The 21,355-nt window shown below is 36.3% G+C and overlaps 1 protein-coding gene across 6 annotated transcripts in view; it reads left to right on the top strand.

Moving 5' to 3' along the window:
• Positions 1 to 13,586, top strand: part of LOC131679174 (calphotin-like) — a 429,494-nt gene extending 415,908 nt beyond the window's left edge. For all 6 annotated transcript variants that reach the window (XM_058959816.1, XM_058959819.1, XM_058959818.1 and 3 more), the window contains one exon: positions 11,529 to 13,586. In XM_058959816.1, coding sequence (XP_058815799.1) covers positions 11,529 to 11,600 — 72 coding nt within the window. In that variant the 3' untranslated portion in view covers positions 11,601 to 13,586. The remainder of the gene's footprint in view (positions 1 to 11,528) is intronic.
• Positions 13,587 to 21,355: the final 7,769 nt, after the last annotated feature.

Raw genomic sequence — 21,355 nt, 5'->3', positions numbered from 1 at the left:
ACGGAAGTTATTCGCATTTGAAAACTGGGAAAATATCTCAGGAGAAATTTTTGAAAAGGGACCCCCATATTGAAACGTTAGAAGTATTCTACTTCAAAACTTATGAATTTTTCGATGTAGAGTGATGAGCTTATTTTGCCATGTTTCTATTAACACCCTGCCCATTTGAGGTCGTTGGTTAGAGCAGCGTCTGCCATCTTTGTTTAACGCATAAAGTCAATTGGGTCATTAAATGAGAAAAAACATGTTTTTTTTTTATTTCACGCATCGATAAAGCCGATTTTTGTGATTACAACAATGTTTTTTTCCAACTCAGGAAACGCGAAAATAAAATTTAAATTTAAAATAAAGAAATATGTTGACAGTCCTGATTTGACACTATCAGAAGCATTTGACATATCGAATTTCACGACAAATGATGCCCTGTCAGATAAAATGAATACATCTTTTCCCGGTTTTCCCGCAGGGTTATTTTTATTTGACATAAACATTAAAGACGCTGAATCCCTCTGGATAAAGACTCGCCATCTCTATCTTTTTCTTATTATGTATCAGTAAGTGTCATTCCAATCGAGCACGAGACCTGACAAAAGCCCTCATTCCGAAGAAAATCGTTTCGAATCCTTCTGGAACGAGGGCCATTGACAGGTATCGTGCTCGATTGGAATGACACTGACAGATAAATGGTAAACAAACGATTGACGTGTCGAGTCTTTATCCAGAAGAATTCAGCGTCGTTAATAAACACCATCGAATGCATATAGTTTTTCTCATTTTGGGTGTTGTCTTGATAGGCCAGATGTAAACAACCGCAGTTTTCCTATGTATGGTTGTCTATGTTTACATAAGATTTATTTTAAAAATTAAAAAAATCGTTTTTGCGCATCACAACGATTTTTTTTTTGAAATTTGTTATATTATGTATATTGGACCTAAAATTTATCGAATGGGATGGAAAACTATGTAGCTTAATGACCCAATTGATAGGGCGACAATTGAGGCACTCGATTCGACTTTTTGGTGCGCTCAAACATGAGCATTTCTTCGTTTTCAGGGCATTTGAGTTATTAGATTTGCTCTTAATAACGAAGCAAAGCTGTTGATGCTATTTTTTATGCATTTCATGGATTGTAGGGCGAGTAATAAATTAATTAGTGAAGTACCTTTCTTAATAGGGTGAAAATAGGCACTCTACTCTATATTCAAAATCAAGTAAATTAAACCTAAATTTAAGTATCATTAACCCAGTGTGTAAAAAACAACAAAAGGTTGTGAATTCTACCGTAGTTTAGTGGAAACAACTCTAATGTGGCTTACCCAAATTCACCTTACTGACGATAGCCTCAAAATAGAAACAAAAAAGCCTTTCTCTAGGAGAAAGACAAAAACTGAATTTTATGCAATTTTTCTTTTGCGTGTAAAAAATAACCAAATGCGTAACAGAACTCTTAGTTTCAAAACTGCTTCATTTCTTTTATTTCCTTCGATGATTTGACAACTTTCATCCGAACCGATGAACTTTATTTTTTAGCGTAATATTTTACGAGTGTCAGCTATCAAATGTCACTTTTACGCTACAGTTCAGATCTCGACAAAAAATACAAAATAAGCTAGGGGATGCTCAAATGAAATTGAATGTCCTGTTAGCTATGGTAGAACTCGAAAAGAACTCTGTACAATCTTCTTAAGTAATGGTCTCTTCCGTATAAAGAAGAATCGATGATGGCTGCTTTATAGCAGTTTCGTGCAAAAAATAATATGTTCGGTTTTAAAGAGAGAGTCTAGAAGCTTTTTTCATGTGCACCTTAAAATTGACATGCGCCAGGTCGTGAAGATGATCGATTGATTTTGTTGTTATCTACGTACAAAACCTCCGATCATGTTACGCAAAATAAAACTTTCTGCATCGGCCTATTCTTTGAACGATATCGATACAATCTTTCTGATATGATGGAATTGGATAAAGAAGTTTTGGTAAACTTTATTTTCACACACTAAGGAAGAGATATGGAACCGTAACTCTCAACACCTGAAAAAAATCTAATATCAAAAGTAACAAAACGACACCAGCGACAAAAGCAAATACCGCATGTCTTAAAATGCAGCGTAATTGAGAAGATTTCAGCTGCGGCGTGGTCTCATCGAAAGGTGTACACTACGGTGGGACATGGTTATATGAAAAGAATAAAATTTTGCTCCGAGCTACTTTCTAGGTTCCATTTGGCTCCTACAATAACTGTGCGAATGCTAAGCTCGATCGGTGAAACTATAATTTTGCGCCCACGGTTTAAAGTTTACTTGCGATTTTGTATGGCAAAATCGTCTTTCACCAAATAATTTTTGCAAGAGTCGCCCATTGCCTCCTAAAAATGAATCGACGCAAGATTTTTATTGAAAATTTTTCAAGAGAACAAAGTCTCGAAGATCGCGAAACAGTCTGCGACTTGTGAAAAAAGTTATTAAGCAAAAATCGACAGATGCTCTGAAGGTTGATTAAAATTTCAGCTTTCATGGCACCACTGCTGCTGACGGTAGAATTACATTGAGTTCTACAAGATGACGATACGAATGAACTCATGATGAATGAAGATCATGTTTGACAATTCTTTGTGGTTTGTTTACTTTGTCAGTTGCGTGAGTGCGAGTGCAACGGGTGCTCTCTGTCACATTCGAACTCACGTAACTCCTATGTAAACAAACCATCGAGAATTATCAAACGAAGTTCATTCAGCTCATTTCGTGGGGTTATGTCGGTTAGGGTAAAACCTAATACGACATTTTTAAGTTTATCTTATCATGTACAAAAGAGGCCTCATGTTATCCCTTAAAATTCTTGTGAAGTAGCCAAACAGTTCAGATCACTGATTTAGACACATTAAGCGAAGAGCAAAACAAAATTGCATATAATTTGAGGAACACTCGCTTCATCCAGGGTTGCCACTATTTTTCAAAGAATATCTGGCAGATCAACTAAAAATGTCTGGCAAAATCTGTCACTTAACAGCGACTTCAAAGTCATCAATATTTATCAATCGATTTTTGATAAATTTTGGAAAATATGCACCAAATTTCCAAAATGTGAGTGCAAACACTTCTTTAATTTAAAAATCTGGCAGAATGAGAGGTTTGTCTTTTTGTCTGGAAGTTGCAAAAAACTCTTGCTGTGCCAGATAAATCTGGCATAATGGCATCCCTGGCTTCATCTGTCTAGCGAGTTTGACATAATTCAGATTTCATCTGTCAAACACAAAAACAGTAATGCCCCTTCAGTAGATATCTGTACCAACTGAATTCAACGTTCCTACTCGTGCAGAAATTTAACGTGTCCTAATGAGCGCAGCTTCTTGTTTTGAGAATTTCCGATCAGTTTGGCTGACAATCGAATCGGAAAACAATACGCTTCTTTTTCAATATCAGAAATCCGATCCACTCACTTGTATTGCGTGTTCAGCGTTGCCAATGTTCCAGATTTACCTGGAATCTTCCAAATGCTTCACAACGGAACAGACATTCGGTCAAACCGGACAGATTTTCTCGAATTTGACCAGATTTTTTTCAAATTTTTTGAGTTCTACATTTCCCTTTAGGACGATAAAATTAAATACTTCTGATGCTCGTTTTGACTCTACGAGAAGCTCCAATCGTATTTGTAAAATTCGTCGATATGGTACGAAATAAATTAGATTTATGATATTTGAAATAACCTTTTGAAGAAAATGTATATTTCGTACTTGACCGTTGAATTAAATCTGGAGTGAATCAGTCAGGATGGTAGCATTATTGAAATCTAAATAGTCTTAAATAGCAGAGAAATTTGAGAAAACCACTATTTCAAATTATCGAAATTCTGATAACTTTAACTTAGAATTCAAAATTGGTTAAAGAACTTCGGCGAGAATCAAAGATATTGTGTCGTGAAATGTATCACAATATTCAAAATATTTTGATTTGTAGTGTTTTTTACAACCTACAATTTTACTCAAAAACCTGAGGATATTTAGTTAATTGTTCTTTAACACAAAACAATATAAAAATTGAACTTATCAAAATTCGGAAGGTATCAAATTGATGTTTAAATAACGGCAGATCGCTCGAACGAGTTGTACCCGATGGCATGCTAATGAATCCGAATTTTACAAAGATTTCAGAGAGCCCAAGGATTTTAAACATAAAGTTTCGAAGAATCCAAAGTTTCCGTCCAAATATTCTATAGATTTCAGAGATTTGGAAAATACTTATTATGACAAGGATTTCAAAGATTCAAAAACTTCAGATTTCATAAATTTCAAAGATTGCCAAGATTTCAATACTTTCAAGGATTCCAAAGATTCGAAAGTTTAAAAAGATTTCAAAAGATTCCGAAGATTTCATAGATTTTGAAGATTCCAAAGATCCCAGGTTTTTTTACGCGGGAAATACGCACCTCGTAAAACAAAACCGCGTAAAAAACCGCGTTAATTGGAAAATCCGCGTCAAAAAACCGCGTTAATTGATTGGAAAATCCGCGGAAAAAACCGCGTTAATTCGAAAATCCGCGTAAAAAAACTCTCAGCAAAAGACTTAGAATATTTTTGGAAGTTTCTTTTTTGGGCGGATTTCGCAATTAACACGGTTTTTGAAAAAAAAAAAAAAATTCTATGTCCTTTTGAATGCAAAAGACTTCGAAGATTTTCGGAAAGATGGAAAAGACGGGTCTGGAAGACTCCTTTTGGCCCACACCCCAATAATATGGGTATTTCGGAATGGTATTGAAGAGTAGGTGCCAGAAATTGATTTTTGACGCCATTTTGAAATCAAAGATGGAGACTTCCGGTTTAGCGAAATTCGCTATAACCGAATCAATATGGAATTCGGAATGGTCTTGACGAGTAGGTGCCAGAAATAAATAAATCTGCACATTCCCCGCAAGGTTTTCCATGAAAATTGATTTTTGGCGCCATTTTCAAATCCCAAATGGCGACTTCCGGCTTAGCTAAATTCTCTACAACTCAATCAACATGAGTATTTTCGGAATGGTTTTGAAGAGTAGCAGACAAACGTCGATGTTTGCCGTGATTTTAAAATTCTAGATGGCGACTTCCGGTTTACCGAAATTCTCGCATGAAAAATTTGGGCAATCAACTAAATCTCCCTCAAATATCATTAGAACCTTTAATCATAAACCAGCAAAATATTTTTATGTGTTCATCCAGGAAAGTGCGGTGAGAATGGAAGAGAGAGAAGAAAGAGACGTATGTGGTGTGAGTTGGAGGTTTGAATTTATTCAAATTAAACATATTGCTTAAATTTAAGTAAATTCAACTGTTTAATTAAAACTATTTGTACTACAACTTCAACTTCCAAAAATACCAATATTGATTGGGTTATAGCGAATTTCACGAAATCGGAAATCGCCATCCTGGATTTAAAAATGGCGTCAAAAATCAATTTTTGGAACCTACTCGTTAAGATCATTCCAAAACCACTCATTGACTGGGTTATAGTGAATGTGGCTAACCCGGAAGTCGCCATCTTGGAATTCAAAATGGTGTCAAACATCGATCTTTGTCTACTACTCGTTAAGACCATTCCGAAAACACCCATATTGATTGGGTTATAGCGAATTTCGCTAAACCGGAAGTCGCCACCTTGGATTTCAAAATGGCGCAAACATAAATTTCTGGTACCTACTCTTCAAGACCATTCCGACAATACCCATATTGCATGGGTTGTAGGGAATTTCCGCTAAACCGGAAGTCGCCATCTTGGCTTTCAAAATGGCGTCAAAGATCAATTTCTGGCGCCTACTCTTCAAGACCATTCCGAAAATACCCATATTATTGGGGTGCGGGCCATAAGGAATCTTCCAGACCCGTCTCTTCCATCTTTCCGAAAATCTTTTGCATTCAAAAGGACTTAGAATATTTTTGCAAAAATCGCGTTTATTGGAAAATCCGCGTAAAAAAACCGCGTTAATTCGAAAATCTGCGTAAAAAACCGCGTTAATTGGAAAATCCGAGTAAAAAAACCGCGTTAATTGGAAAATCCACGTAAAAAAACCGCGTAAAGAAAACCTGGGTGTATTTCCAAAATTCCAAATTTTTCAAAGATTATAAAGATTCCAAGGATTTCAGTGATTCTAAAGATTTCAAGAACTTTAGAGATTCTAAAGATATCAGTAAATTCAAAGATTCCGAAATTTCCAAATACTTCCTAGATTCCTAATATTTCAATGATTCCAAAGAAAAATTTAAAGGTTCCAACAATTTGAAAGCTTTGAAAGATTTCAGATTCCAACTTTTACAAGGATACCAAATATTCCAAACATTTCAAAGATTCTAAAGATTTCTTCAACAATGTCAACGATTCCGAAATTTCAAAGATTCCAATTGTTTCAATGACTTCCAGCATTTCAAAGATTCCAAAATTAAAAAAAAATAATTCAATTCCAAAGATTTTAAATATGTCAAAGATATCGAAGGTTCCTTAGATTCCAAAAAAATCACATATTCCTTAAAGATTCCAAATATTTCAAAGATTCCGAATGTAACAAAGATAACAAGGATTTTAAAAATTCCAATAAGACAAAGATTCCAAAGTGGTAGTCCAACTATTTCATAGTTTCAAGAGATTTCAAAGAAACCAAAGATTGCAAATATGGCAAAGGTTACAATGATTTCAAAGGTTTCAAAGATTCCAAGGATTTTAAAAATAACAATGATTCCAAAAATTCCAAAATTTCGAAAGATTTCAATCATTTCAAAGATTCCCAGGGTGTTCCAAGATTCCAAAGGTTTCGAGGTTTAGAAACATTCCAAAGATTTAAGTGATTTCGAAGATTCTGAAAATTGCATTTTCCAAAGATTCTTAATATTCTAAAAATTCCAAGGAGTTTAACAATTTAAAGGTTCTAATGATTCCAAATATTGCAAAGGATTACAAAATTGCAGATTCCAAGGATACCGAAAATTTCAAAGGCTGCAATGGTTCTAAGGGTTTTTTCAATGACTTTAATGATTCCTAAAATTCCCAAAATTTTAAAGATTTCAATAATTTCAAGCATTTCAAAGATTCCAAACACGCATAAGACTTCAAAGTTTTCAAACATTTCTAAGATCCGAAGATTGTAAAGATTCTGAAGATTATACAGATTTCAAAAATTATAAAAATTGCAAAGATTTAAAAAAAAACCTCAAATATTTTAAATATTCCAAATGTTACGAAGATTCCAAGGATTTAAAAAAAATAAGAATTTCAAAGATTCAGAGTGTCCGTCCAAATATTCTAAGGATTTCAAGGATTCATAAGATTCCAAGGATTTCAAAGATTTTTAGAATTTCAAGAGTTTCAAAAATTTCAGTGATTTCAAAGATTTCATAGATTCCCAAAATTTTTAAGATTTGAGCGAATAAAAATCCAAGGAATCAGTAATTTAAAGAATCAAATATTTCAAATCGACTAACCAGAAGCCGGCTTAATATTGAGCTCAGGACCGACTGGTTCGCTCTTAAAGGGTGTCCCACATAAAATTGTGTCACGAAATGTTCTTTTGACCGCATGGCTTCTTATTACTCCAGGACAACATTTGAATAGTGACAGGAAGCTAAATCTGGCTAAAAGACCGTAGAGCCCTTGTTTTGCTTCAACAGAGAAAGCAGACGCTTCAGTAGACACTCGCTGAGGTAGATCTCCCCGTTTACAATTCCGGTAGTTACGAACGGCGCACTCCGTTTGTCACATAAGCAAATCGCTTGCCAAATCATGTATTTATTGGAAAACTTTGAAAGTTTCTGCTTCCCTACTTCCTCCGGAACATCAAACTTGTGCTGGGCGGTGAAGAGCAGTAGCCCCGGAAGCTGTCGGAAGTCCGCTTTGACGTAAATCTCATCATCAATGATTAGACAATGAGGTTTCGTCAGCAGTCAGGGTGTACAATTTCCAGGCCCGTGACTTTCCCACCGTATTTTGTCGTTCGTCACGATTTGGAGTCTTCTGCACTTTGTACGTATGCAATTCCTCCTATAGTCCTTTGATTTCTGAACGAAAGACTTGAACAGATTCAACTTTTTGGTCACATCCCTGACCGAAGCATTGGGATTCTTAAATGCTTTCACTACACGATTGTGATGCTGATTACTGATTGAGCATCCATTCTGAACCCATTTTTGCTTCCGTTCAATTCTCAGAGTTTTGTAGTGACATTTACTCACACGATTCACCATTGAATGTACGAGATCGACTTATTTTCCGATGTTCCGATGAAAGAATTGTGGATTTTTCAGGGGCTTGATACCGAGAAAACTACAGTATAAACAATATACTTTAAAGTACTTCTACCTACAGACACCTTATGTACAGACTTGCGAAGGGTCAAACATTGCAGCTAAACGGACTAAAAAGTGCAGCCAAACATGACGGTTTTGTTAGAGGAAGTAGAGGAGGAAGCCCATGCAAAGCTTATGCGATCTTCCGTGATGCCAGCTTAGATCCATGGTTGCCAGTTTTTTGTCTCCGCAAGTCTGTGTATAAAGTGTCTGTACTTCTAGCCACATTTTCAAGAGAAGGTACCCCATGGGTTATTTTCTACAGCGTTTTTTTCCGTGATGCAATTTGATGAGGGACACCCTTCAATAGCGTTTTTCTCGAAACCGCATTGATTAATTTGGTGAATGCACAATATATGTGTGTCGATGAACCACAGAAAACTGAATAAATTTTTTCCTACCTATTATAGAGAACACGATAACTGCCGCGGTGCTCCTAGACGTGGAGATGGATGGACGTCTACTCTTCCCGATCAGAATGAAATAACAAGATTATAACATAATACAATTTTTGTAACATATTGTGTTATAAATTATATCTAGTTGGCAGTTAAAATAACAGAAATTTATAACAAGTTACAATACGAGATATAGTTTTGAAATATTTCTGTTATGTCTTTCTGATCGGGTTAAAACGCTCGTATGTGTGGCTCTACCTGTGAATGTATAAATAAATCTTAACATTACACAAAAGATCCATTGTTACCTTCTCTTCAAAATCGTGGGAACCTACCACTCGGTTTGAGCACTTTACACCACACGCTTCCCTTAATACTGGTATACTCTGCCGTTCTATTTGTTACTTTATTTGAAACATGTTTATAACTGTGTTTTAAATAAACAGAATATTCCGCACATAGCCTCAGACTCGATAAACTGAGGAGAAATAATTTCAATTCAGGTGAGGTTTAAGACATCACGTGACATGAACACCCGCTTAACCACTAGTTGTAGTTTAGAACTGTCATGGGTTGTATACCATTCCCCAGAAAGCCATTTCTCAGAAAGAATTCCCATTTCCCCAGAATTCCATCCCCCAGAATGTACCGTTCCCCAGAAAGACATTGCCCAAAATATACCATTCCCTAGGAAGCCATTATCCAGAATGCTCCATTCCTCAGAAAGTCATACCCCAGAATGTCCCATTCCCCAGAAAAGTTAATGTTTTTAATGATTTCTTTTTTTATGGTGAAGTCTAAGGTTTACGCATTACCAAATTCAAGGAGCTGGTGCGGTGTAAAGCTGCTGAGGACATGCCGCCGACTGTGGCCGCCCCTCGCAAGCAATCATATTATCCACTCGTATAACCGGTTTACTCGATCATAGGGTTCCTTCTTTCAATCATGAGCAGTTTTTTGATTTTGTATGTCAAAAAATTCTTGCACGCAAATTTGTGATACCGGTTTATTCAATCATAGGTGTTGATTCCTGCTGAATGCTCATTTTGACAAATGGTTTGGTGTGTTTTTAGAGCATTTCTCGACAAACATACGATTACGGCGTAAAATACAACTGTCAAAATTCTCTTTGAAAGGACAAACCAGTTATAGGCCACACACAGTTCACAGCTTTAAATGAAAGAGAAAACCTTTCTCTTTTGTTTACTACCAACATCTTTGGTTGGAGAGTAAAGGTTTGTCCAGAATTTCCGCTAAAAATGTATTTTGACAGTTGGCTTTAACGCCGTAATCATATGTTTGTCGAGGTTTATCTTTCATTTGAATTGGAAATGTTTCCTATGCAAATGTACGATCTACTCGAAACACATTCGAAAATATTTTCGTAGCTTATGCCAAATTGTACTTATACTACAGACTAACAAATATCATACTCGACAACAATTCTTCGCCAATGTTAGCGGTCATTTTGAATATATTTTTAGTTGGGACAGTGACCGCATTTACGATTATAATCCATATATGGCGCCACTGATATATGCGCAAGTATACGGGATAGACCACTAGTTCCGGGGTCTGAAGGTTAACTAATTTGTAAATGAGTGGTTGGAACGGTGTATAGTGTTTGGCGGAAACACCCCAACCTTCGATCGATATTTTTAAGGAATTAATCATAGTGTTATGTCTGTTTGTCTGTGCTTATGCTACACGACTATCAGGTCAAATGGCCAACTACTATATAATGTCTTATGTCAGATTTTGAGCCAAAAGACTTTATGCCGAACAGGATAGTTTTGCTCAAAAATTGATCACAAGTTTGCATGCAAGAGTCATTTGGCATAAAAATTTAATGAACCGCTCATATTTGAAAGAAGGAATCAATTCCGATGTTTGATTAAATCGGGTAAGCGAATGGATAATTGGCTTACTTGCGAGAAGCCACCGCTTTCGGTAGCTTATACTCAGCAGCCTAACACCACATTATTTCAATTACTTCGATAAGTTTTGGTTTCACCATATAACCTTACTTACATAACAGTTTCATTCTTTTTAATCCTAGAGAGGGGCCTTACCGCTTACTATGATTGTTGCCAAATTTTTCTCAAAACACACCTGTATTAGATTCTGAAATTTGTTCTACATGTTTCCGGGACAATAGTTCTTTCTGGGGAAAACACTTTAGTGTTTTATTTTGTCTTCATGGCAATATTCAACACAACATGAATTAGCAAATGTCATCCTAACTTCAGGTTTCAACACAATGCAAATCATTTCAAATGTGCACGAATCGAAAGCGAAGAATGTCGTTTGATGGAAGTGGGAGCAAATACAGTAGTGATTCGTTGGTTGGGCCACAGTCTGTGTCCAATTAAAGAATTTGATTCGTTAGTTGTACCGACCAGCGAATCACGACTGTAGCACGTTAAAAAGATCAAATCACTAAAAAAATAAAACTTTTCTGGAGAATGACTTTCTAAGAAATGGTGCATTCTGGGGAATGGAATTCTGGGGAATGGTACATTCTGGGAAACGACTGTCTGGGGTATATTCTGGGGGTGGAATTCTGGGGAATGGCTTTCTGGGGAATGATTTTCGGGGGAATAGTATACAATCACTGTCATGCATTATGAATTTAGAATTGAACCACTCCGGAACATGCTTCAATTTTCTATTGTTTTTAAACTCGCATGGAAATTACACAATAAATTCGGTTCTGCCAACTTGGGAAACCTGAATCCTGTTTTTATAGTCGAAATTATTATTATTATTCTTAATGAAACACCAAGCACTAAAAATAATCCATATTTTTTTTCAAATCTTTTTTCAGGAGAAAATTCCAGAAAAGGCAGCTCAGCTTCAGCAACCTCCGCAGGCAGCAGCAGAAATAACAGCAGAATAAATTTATTGATTATTATTAATAATTAATTAAAATGTAATCGTAAAAAAATAAATACTGAGGAGTGATGAGAAAAAAAAACAACAACAAAACTTCACCAATAACAACTTCAACAAAATACAGGCAAATAAACAAAAACCATTTCTTTGAGGTTGGAACAAGCAAAAACATTTACAGCAATGCATCTTGGCATAGAAAGCATGAAACAAACACACCACACGAAAACATCAAAAACTTTGCAGCGCAGTTGCGAGAGAAAGGATACTTTTTTACATATTTTTAAAAAACCCTTTAAAGTTACATTATAATTAATTTTATAAAAATATTTAAAAACTCCATAAGCACTTTCAAGAATAAAAAAAAAAATACTAGAAGGGTTCAAAACGGTTTACACGCTGGATGAGAAGATCGAAGGCGAAACCATCATCACCGGAGCATCGAAAACGAGCAACCCGAATGTTGATTGCTTGAGTGAGAGACGGGCAGATCTTTTGTTTGTTAAGTTGTAAGGCACAGAAGAAGACACACCATGCAGGTTTTTAAGTTTAGCGAAAGGGCAAAGGAAATTAGCCGAAGGGAAAAGAAAAGTAAATCTGGCTGCAAGCAAGCGCTAAGTTTATTATATATTACTACTGAATGTCCATAATTGCATTGTCCATTTTTACAGCATGGAGTAAAACGAGAGCGAATAAAAAAGATATGAATAAAAAATAACGAAAAAAAAAGAAAGTATAAATTTCATTTTCCATTAGGGAGAACAAAAATCTTGGGATATTATTACGAGAAGTAAGCTGCGGCAATACGGTGCGAGTGTGGCAAATGTCCGACGAAACCAGTGCAAGTTTGAAGCAAACTTTGTTCACCGTCGGGCAGTTTGCCATATCACGCACTGTACGTAGGGCGCAAACTTATAAATGTAAAAGGATTACTATTTATAGTTTAATTGATAATTGATAAATTATCCTATGAAGATAAACTTTTTTCGAAGAAAAATGTAAACATAAATGTAAGTTCTTTTTCTTTTATCTTTGTTGTAAATTCTATTTCAAAGAAAGGAAGATTGAATAAAGAGACAACACACAATTTTTGCTGGTAGAGAAGAAATTTTCACGATTCTAGCCGTACAGAATTCAAAGTACATCCATATTTAACCCAAAAATTCATCTAGTACATGTCTTAGAGCAAACAAACGAAATTCACGGAAAAATAACTGTAGTTTTTAGAAAATTACCAATAGTAGCAGATACACTTGAACCTCCCCAGTCCCGATGCGAAGTGTACTCGAGAGACGTTCAGCGTTTTACAAAGATAGTGAGAGGGAGAACGAGAGAGAGAGAGGGCGATCCCGTTTTTGAACAGCCATGGTTTTCAAGACAGACTTTTACAGTTTTTACAGCTCCTGCGTAGCGTTATTAGATATACACAGCATGGGGAGAAACCTTTTTCTACGCCGTATTTTACTCGGACGCGCAAAACCAACTAACATAGAAAACAAACATCCCACGAAATTTGCAACTCACAAAGACTGCCCGAGAATTGTCGAAAATTATACACGCATAAGCTAAAAAATGAAGAATACCTCCATTTCGGGATCAAACCAGCTGATAAACACGAACGCCACACCGTTGCAGTACAGTCAATTTTTAACGAGTAAAATAAATTTAAAATTGTATCGATCATTCGGTTGTATAGTTGAAGTACACTAAATATTGAGCGAATGTATTTTGCAAATGTAGTTCGTGAAACAACGCAGGGGGCGGAGTTAAAGGTATCTTTTAAAGTGACAACATAAAAACATAGCCCCGCCCAGTTTGCATTCAAGCTGGCCCGGTGGTTTTTCAGATAGACAGCAGTTTATAAAAATACCAAAACCGAAATTTAGATACCGATCGGCAAAAAAAACGAAGCATGTACCGCATAAAATCCATCGTTCAAAATCGCAAGAATCAAAATAAACGGAATAAAGTGGAAGACATTAGAAAAATTAAAGGGCGTCTTTTATTTCTCAGGGTCTATTGGTTTAGGCGAGCACACAATAAATTGAAAGGTTTGTGCCATCGGACATCCCCTCGGCATCGAGAATCACACAAATGCCAATACAACACCACTCATTCGCTTTCTTATTTCTCTAGAGTGCGATTAGCAGCGAATGCAGTTGCTTTCGAAGGCCTTCGCCAATATGGCTACGAACCGAACGTCGTGAGTTATTCTCCTAACGAAAATTAGGGTGGAACTGCTTCCGCACCGGTCATTAAGCTTGAAGTTGCGGATCCAAGTTCACATGCCGCATCTGTCGCGATTGCCACCATACGTTGCGATTCCAACTTGTCATCCAAAGGATGTTACTCAGGCAGTGACATCCTAAAATAAGACGAGACCTAAACTGCCGTTCTACGCCCAATTGTCCCATGTTGCAAAACTGGCAACTGAGAAAAACGCGATTGAAGATGAAAATTGTATTAGCCATCTGGAGGGATACGGTGTAACAAATAAAGCTTTATTGTCCAAAATTACGTTCATGGCAATCGTTTTCATTATAATCAGTCCATTTTTTTATTATAGAGATTCAATTAACGTTAGTTTTGAAGAAAAATGTTAAGTGGGACTGTTATGCCGAGAAATCGAGCGGAAACCGGAAAGTTCTACGCATATCAGTCCCATAACGATCTATGTAAATGATGCTCATAACTCATTTTTTTACAAATGTGTATGTCGTGAGTTTTTCTGTTACTCGGGAGATTTGTTGCTTTATCAAAATTGGACATAGGGTAAAGTACCTATTTTTACACTATTTAGAAGGGTACCTCACAAGATCATTAATTACTCTGCCTACACTCGATGGAGTGCATTAATTTGGCATTCACAACCTTGCTTCGTTCTTAAGAACCAATCTAATAACACAAATGGCCTAAAAACGATGAAATGCTAGTGTTTGATCGCAACTAAAGTTCCAATCGAGTGCTCCAATTGTCGCCCTACCATTTGATCCAATTTGTTGAACAAAGATAGCAAACGCTGCACTAACCAACGGTTTCAAATGGGTAGCGTGATAATAGAAACATTGCGAAAATAGGCTCATTATCCTAGATGCGTTCGCCATGTTATGCAAGCGACGATAGTAATGAAGAGCTTTACAGGATTGTTCTCACTGCTGTGATTAATATTGCCACTGCCATTTTTAATGATCCTGTACTGCCCATAACAGCATAAGAGTCCCATGTTGAAAAACAGCAAGCCGAGAAAAACGCTGTTCAAGATTGTCCCATCCATTGAGCCAAATGGATGGGACAACCATGTTTTGGTATTTTTTTTAATATTTTCTGAACGAACCCGGTAATCTTACTTGTGCAGTGTGATTCAGTGGTGATACAGAATACAATCCAACGGATAACTCATTTTCGACAAAAATCCACATGGGACTCTTATGCGTTTATGGGCAGTGTATTTTTCCATCAATTTTTTCAGTGCCCGACATCTAGCGTAATGTACTTCTTAACTAAACGCTACGTAATTATTTTTTTATTGCGCGCTTTTTTGGGATTTTTGTTAGTGGGACAATTATGCGTAGAATATCAACAATGGGACAGACAGACTTGGTATAGTCTAATCCACGATGACGTCATCAGTTTTAACTTTGACAGTAGCTGCGGGTGGAACTGTGTTCGATGTTTTTCTTCTTGTGTTGTGTTTTTTTTTATTTGAAAATTGACAATCACTGCTTTTGTTTACCAAACTGTATTTGGATAGTTGTGATTTTTATTTAAAATGACTCATGACTGTGTAGTAGGTAACTGTAAGTCGACTGAAAAGACGTTGGAAGTTCGTTTGTGTTAATTCCTGCTGTAGGTAAAGCAGCGGAACTGTGATACACATCGATTGGGTACTCTCACATAAGTTGTTTAGATTCTGAGAGCAACGATGTCCCTGAAAACATGAAAATGTACAATCTTTTTGTAGAAGATTGTAGCGATAGAAAAAAGCGGATTTCATGATAATGCCAGCTCTAAGAGCAGTACACATTATTATTCTGATAGGGGCTTTTTCGAAGATCTGAAAAAATCATCGAACTAGAAAAAGGTACATCGTGATGCATGAAAATCGCAACTCTCCACCAAATTATCAAAAAATTAGTTCAGACAGATTTCCGATGCGGTCGACTGCATCCGGGCTCTTTTCTTCTTCATGTAAATAGTTGTACCTGTATGAAAATTTCTAGTATATCCTTACAGTGGAAATATGAAAAGTAACTGATTTGGTGCCGATTTCTTCACCCACACTGAACTTTTAAAAATAATGCGTGGGTAAAGAAACCGGACCTTAGTTTATTTAGTCACTATTTTTGAGTAATTATTCTCAGGCAAGAATCTGAGTATGTTTAACAAGATTTGTTTTCATTTCAGATGAAACACCAAATGTAGAGAATTCAAAAACGGATCATTCCGAGTCCATTCCGATGAAAATCGCGAGTGTCGATTGTTAAAACAACTATATCGTTTGCAATTGGCACGGTTGCAACAACGTGTTGACTTTCTAGAAACGATGCTACGATAATTAAAACGACGGTTTATTGGCTGAAAAATGACTGTCATTAACAAATATTCAACGTATTTACAATTTTGTAGAAAGTAGCCAAACCTTACTGTGTAATGACAAAAAATGAAGTCTTCGTAATGATATTGCAAAATCTTCTTAGTAACGTTTCATTTGATGAATATTACTCATTGTGCGCTACAACAATTTCGAAGCATTTTTACCGAACAGTATTCGCAATGTACGAGTGCTTAAAGTATGCAATCGAAATCGTATCAAAAGATACAATCGATAAGCATACGCCGCGATCGTTCAAATAACAGTATGGGGATAGAAAGATATTATTGGCAGTTTAGAGATTAGTACAGAGAGACGGTCGAATCCTAAAGCTAAACATCATCAAAGCGCTTACAAACTTATGCAAACTACAAAAATTTCTAATCGGCCCGGCAGCAAATGGAACGCTTGTGTTCATCTGTTGCTTATACGGGACGATGCTCTGATCAGTTCATAATCAAAAAAGTCCGAATTTCTCGATATTCTCGAATGCTAGTTCTTGCTGACAAAGGATTTGATATCCCCAATATAAACACATCTAAAGAAACTACTTCCTTAGTAAAGGGACTAAATTAAATTCGTTAAATATTGATAGATGTAAACGAATCACGTCGCTTAGAGTTCACGTGAATAATTGGGGTTCTGAAATTCAATTTTACTTCTCTTAAAGGAACAATTCAAGTCGACTCTTGGAGATGGAATTAATGCCGTTGATTTGATTGTATATTTGGCTTGTATTTTAGTTATTTTTTTTCCTTGAACATTACCATCGCAATAAAGCGTTGAAGATTTCTAATGGGATTTTTGATTGATGTGCAACGGTGTAGTGGAGTGCACTGTGCAAAAATGGTGCAAAACCAGTGCACTCCATTACACCAGTGTCAATCAATCGAAAATCCCATAAGTGTAGCAAATACGTTTCGATAACAACCCAGTAAAGTTTAGCCGGAATCCTACCTGTTTCTAACTCGCAGTCCGACTCCAGTGTCCCTGGTGCCGGAATACTATTTAGAACCAGGTTCATTTTTCGGTATAAATTACTGGGAAATACTATGAAACTCCAGATCAAACCATTCGGAATTTGATTCAGAATCCTAAATGGATTCAGTATGGCAACGAGCTCAAATTTAACAATAAACTCCGAAACTGGGATAAATCCTCAAGAAAATACATGAAATGTTTATTGGTAGGGTAATTCAGAGGTTCTTTTTTCACTATCCAGAAAACCTTGACTTACTGGACACAACTTTCCGAAGACACTATCTTCCAAAATGTTCAGTCTCGCATCAAGTCAAACCATTTTACTAGTAAGGTTTAGATTGTTGCAATGTAGCTAAAAACCATACAGGACTCATTCATGATTCCGATCACCGGGTGCCATTGAACTTTGAACCCATTGAACGATAAGTGACATTTATAACTAATTTTTTTCAAATCCGTCTGTCCGTCGACTGTGCATGCAAATTTGCCGAGCAGATTATGGCATTCAAATGGGAGCAAGCAACACCATGGCAGTGTGAGATCGGGACATTTTCTCGTTCATCCGCATTGAATAGATCGCTTGAACAAAGAATTTTCGAATGTTTTCTAAAACTATAGAACTAGCAAGTGAAACTATTTTATTGGTTAAACTTACTTTTCCCACAACCACCTATTTTCCACTACTATCATGTCTTCGACTGTATGTACAAACCAGTTTAATTTTTATTGTAGCGATCCAAACTACGTTTTTTATTATATTGCCAGTATACGACGAAAGTTCAAAAAGTCAACAACAAGTTAGTCGTCACGGATGTTGATAGCTCGCATAGTCGAAATACAACATAGTATGGATCAATGTTTCTAATAACTTTTATTTTAATCATTAATTTCACCCACAAATAACAAAATGCTCTAAATAAAAACTCTAACCAAAGCTACTCTTCGTTGACCTGATATTCAGTGCAAACTAGCAGATTGTCGCATTTAATAAGATTTCAAAATTTTATTAAATTACGAAAAATTACTACAAATCGTATTAACCAAATGTAAACAATCGAACAAAACGTTGGTCGCAGTGTAAAATGTACCCAACAAGCAAAAACAACAGCTGTCATTCCACCCGCAGCAAACGTCAAAACGGCCGGGAAGTTGAAATCGTGGATTGGACTATTTTTTCACGAAGTTTTCGAACAAACTTTATGATTTGGATGTGTTTTCTAAAAATATACATCAAAAAGGACTGCTTGGTTAAAAAAAGTGAAAATGACCAAAAAGCAACATGGGACAATTATGCGTAGAACGGCAGTAAACTGCCCGTAAACGCATAAGAGTCCCATGTGGATTTTCGTCGAAAATGAGTTATCCGTTGGATTGTATTCTGTATCACCACTGAATCACACTGCACAATTAAGATTACCGGGTTTGTTCAGAAAATATAAAAAAAAAAAATACCAAAACATGGTTGTCCCATCCATTTGGCTCAATGGATGGGACAATCTTGAACAGCGTTTTTCTCGGCTTGCTGTTTTTCAACATGGGACTCTTATGCTGTTATGGGCAGTAAAGCGGACCCTACACGAGCAGAAATATTGACAATAAACCAATTATTGATAAATATATTGATCGTATGAGGACATTTTGAAAATATTGATTCTGTAGAATTCAAATGGGATTGACGGATTGAAGTAGTCTTGTCATATATTTATTGACAATATGCTTGTCTCGTGTAGGGTCCGCTTGAAGCGGCCCTTACACGTTCAATATTTTTGTCAATACGAGTATTGACGATATTGTTACAATATTTCAATCCAATTTGAAATCCACACCATCAATACAACTTTTTTCCATTACACGTACAATAATTTTGTCAATGCTCTTTAGTATTGTTAAAAATTTTGAACTTATAGCGGACCTTACACGTTCAATATTTTTGTCAATAATAGACAGTATTGAAGAAAGTATTGTACGTGTAATGGAAAAAAGTTGTATTGACGATGTACATTTCGAATGGGATTGACTTAAGCGGACCCTACACGAGCAGAAATATTGACAATAAATCATATATTGATCAATATATTCATTGTGTAAGGTCATCTTGAAAATATTGATTCTGTAGAATTTAAATGGTATTGATGGATTGAAGCAGTCTTGTCCATAAGCGGACCCTACACGAGACAGAAATATTGTCAATAAATATATTGACAAGACTGCTTCAATCCATCAATCCCATTTAAATTCAACAGAATCAATATTTTCAAGGAGACTTTACACCATCAATATATTGATCAATATATGCTTTATTGTCAATATTTCTGCTCGTGTAGGGTCTGCTATATATTTATTGACAATATTTCTGTCTCGTGTAGGGTCCGCTTTATTGAAGCAGTATCGACAATACTCGTATTGACAAAAATATTGAACGTGTAAGGGCCGCTTAACCTTCCGGCAGTCGCGCTAGTGCACTGAGTGCACGCTGCTCTGAAAATCTAGTGAAATTGTCTTAAGCGGACCCTACACGAGCAGAAATATTGGCAATAAATCATATATTGATTAATATATTGATGGTGGAAGTACAGACTAACAGACATAACACTAAAAAATAATGCTTCGCCCACTTTAACGATCATTTTAAATATATTTGTAGTTGAGGCTGTGGCCGCTTTTGAACTTCTGGCGTCACTGACATATGAACAAGCATATGGGGGATAAACCACTAGTGAAAAATTGTACCCAAGCCTGAGGGGTAACACACCAGCAAATGAGTCTTTGGGACCGTGAATAAAAGGTGGAGTTAGTGTTCTGAGAAAATTTCCAGATCAACATTTTTTAAGGGAATTCCCTCATAGTGTTATGTCCGTGAGTCTGTGGTGTAAGGTCATCTTGAAAATATTGATTCTGTATAGAATTTAAATGGGATATTTATTGACAATATTTCTGTCTCGTGTAGGGTCCGCTTTAGGGCAGCAGCGGCTGCTCGTTCAGTGGCCATAAACGCGACTTCCGGAGGGTTAAGGTGAAGACTACATATTAAGAAGACTGATATCTCTTTCCTTCCCCCATACAAACGAGAAGCGACAGAGGTTACAGCGCCTCTATTGGAAGAAGGGAGGAAGCTTAATGTAAAAATGTATATGTGTGTGTGCATCACTATGGAAAGTACCACCTTCACCCGCAAGTGGCGTTGCTGTTACTGTCTCTGGGTTATTATCTTTCCTTCGGAATTCTTCTTTTCGCGCATTTTCACCCTGCCGAAATCTTTCGAACAGTGTTGTTATTTTTATTAATGAAAATTGATTCTTGTTAATTTATTTTATGCCGGCAATATTTTGTATATTGAATCCACTGTATTGATGAAGGGGACCGTTTTTCCATGTCATGGGTGTTAGTAAGGTTTGATGAAGCCATTTTCTGAATAATTTTAGATAATAGTGTGGTTTCTGTCTTATTTTTGTTGAAGTTGATCAATCACGTATACGGTAAATGCATGATTAATGCTTGTTTCACTTTGTCGCACAATTTCAGTTCAATGTAGTCAATTTTCAATTCTGAAGTCTAAAAATATTTTATGAATTTTACTGAGCGTGGTGAATTTGGCACCATTTGCATCTGGTATACTCAACCGGCGCAAAACGTTGTATAACGCAGGTCTACAGGGAACTTGTGTTCTCATTCAGCCCTTCGTTATGCAAATTTATGATATTATGACCGATTGGATAAGCGTGGTGTTTCATGAAGCGCGGCTGTTCCTTTCGATTGGGAAAGGCAGAGGTGGGAAAATACCGGTTGAGTACCGGTACGGTAAACCAAATTTCTACACATGTTTGTGCTTCCTTTACATTGTGTGCGGTCTTACCGTTGGTTGTGTTTCAACGAGACACGAAAATAAAACCGAGTTTCGTTTACACAGCACCGCGGTTTGGTTTTGATTTTAGTTTATCGGGGCACGAGTATGGTAAGGAAACACGAGAATAACGAAACCAAACTTCGGTTGTGTTGCGGTTGTGTATTCGGGTTGATGTTTATCGGCTAAGCTAGTGCTGCTAGTATTTTTATTACGAATTATAAACAAATTTCTTTTGGGTATAATATAAGGTATCTTTTCGGTAATTGAAAAAATGTCTTCAGACATCTTTCTGTTCAAATAAATTATGTTCGTTGTCATAAATGGCGTTCCTTAACTCAATATTGCG

This window comes from Topomyia yanbarensis, chromosome 2 (genome assembly GCF_030247195.1).
Source record: "Topomyia yanbarensis strain Yona2022 chromosome 2, ASM3024719v1, whole genome shotgun sequence".
NCBI classification, from domain to species: domain Eukaryota; kingdom Metazoa; phylum Arthropoda; class Insecta; order Diptera; family Culicidae; genus Topomyia; species Topomyia yanbarensis.
Note: the sequence above shows the minus strand (reverse complement) of the source record. Positions and strands in the feature narration are given on the sequence as shown.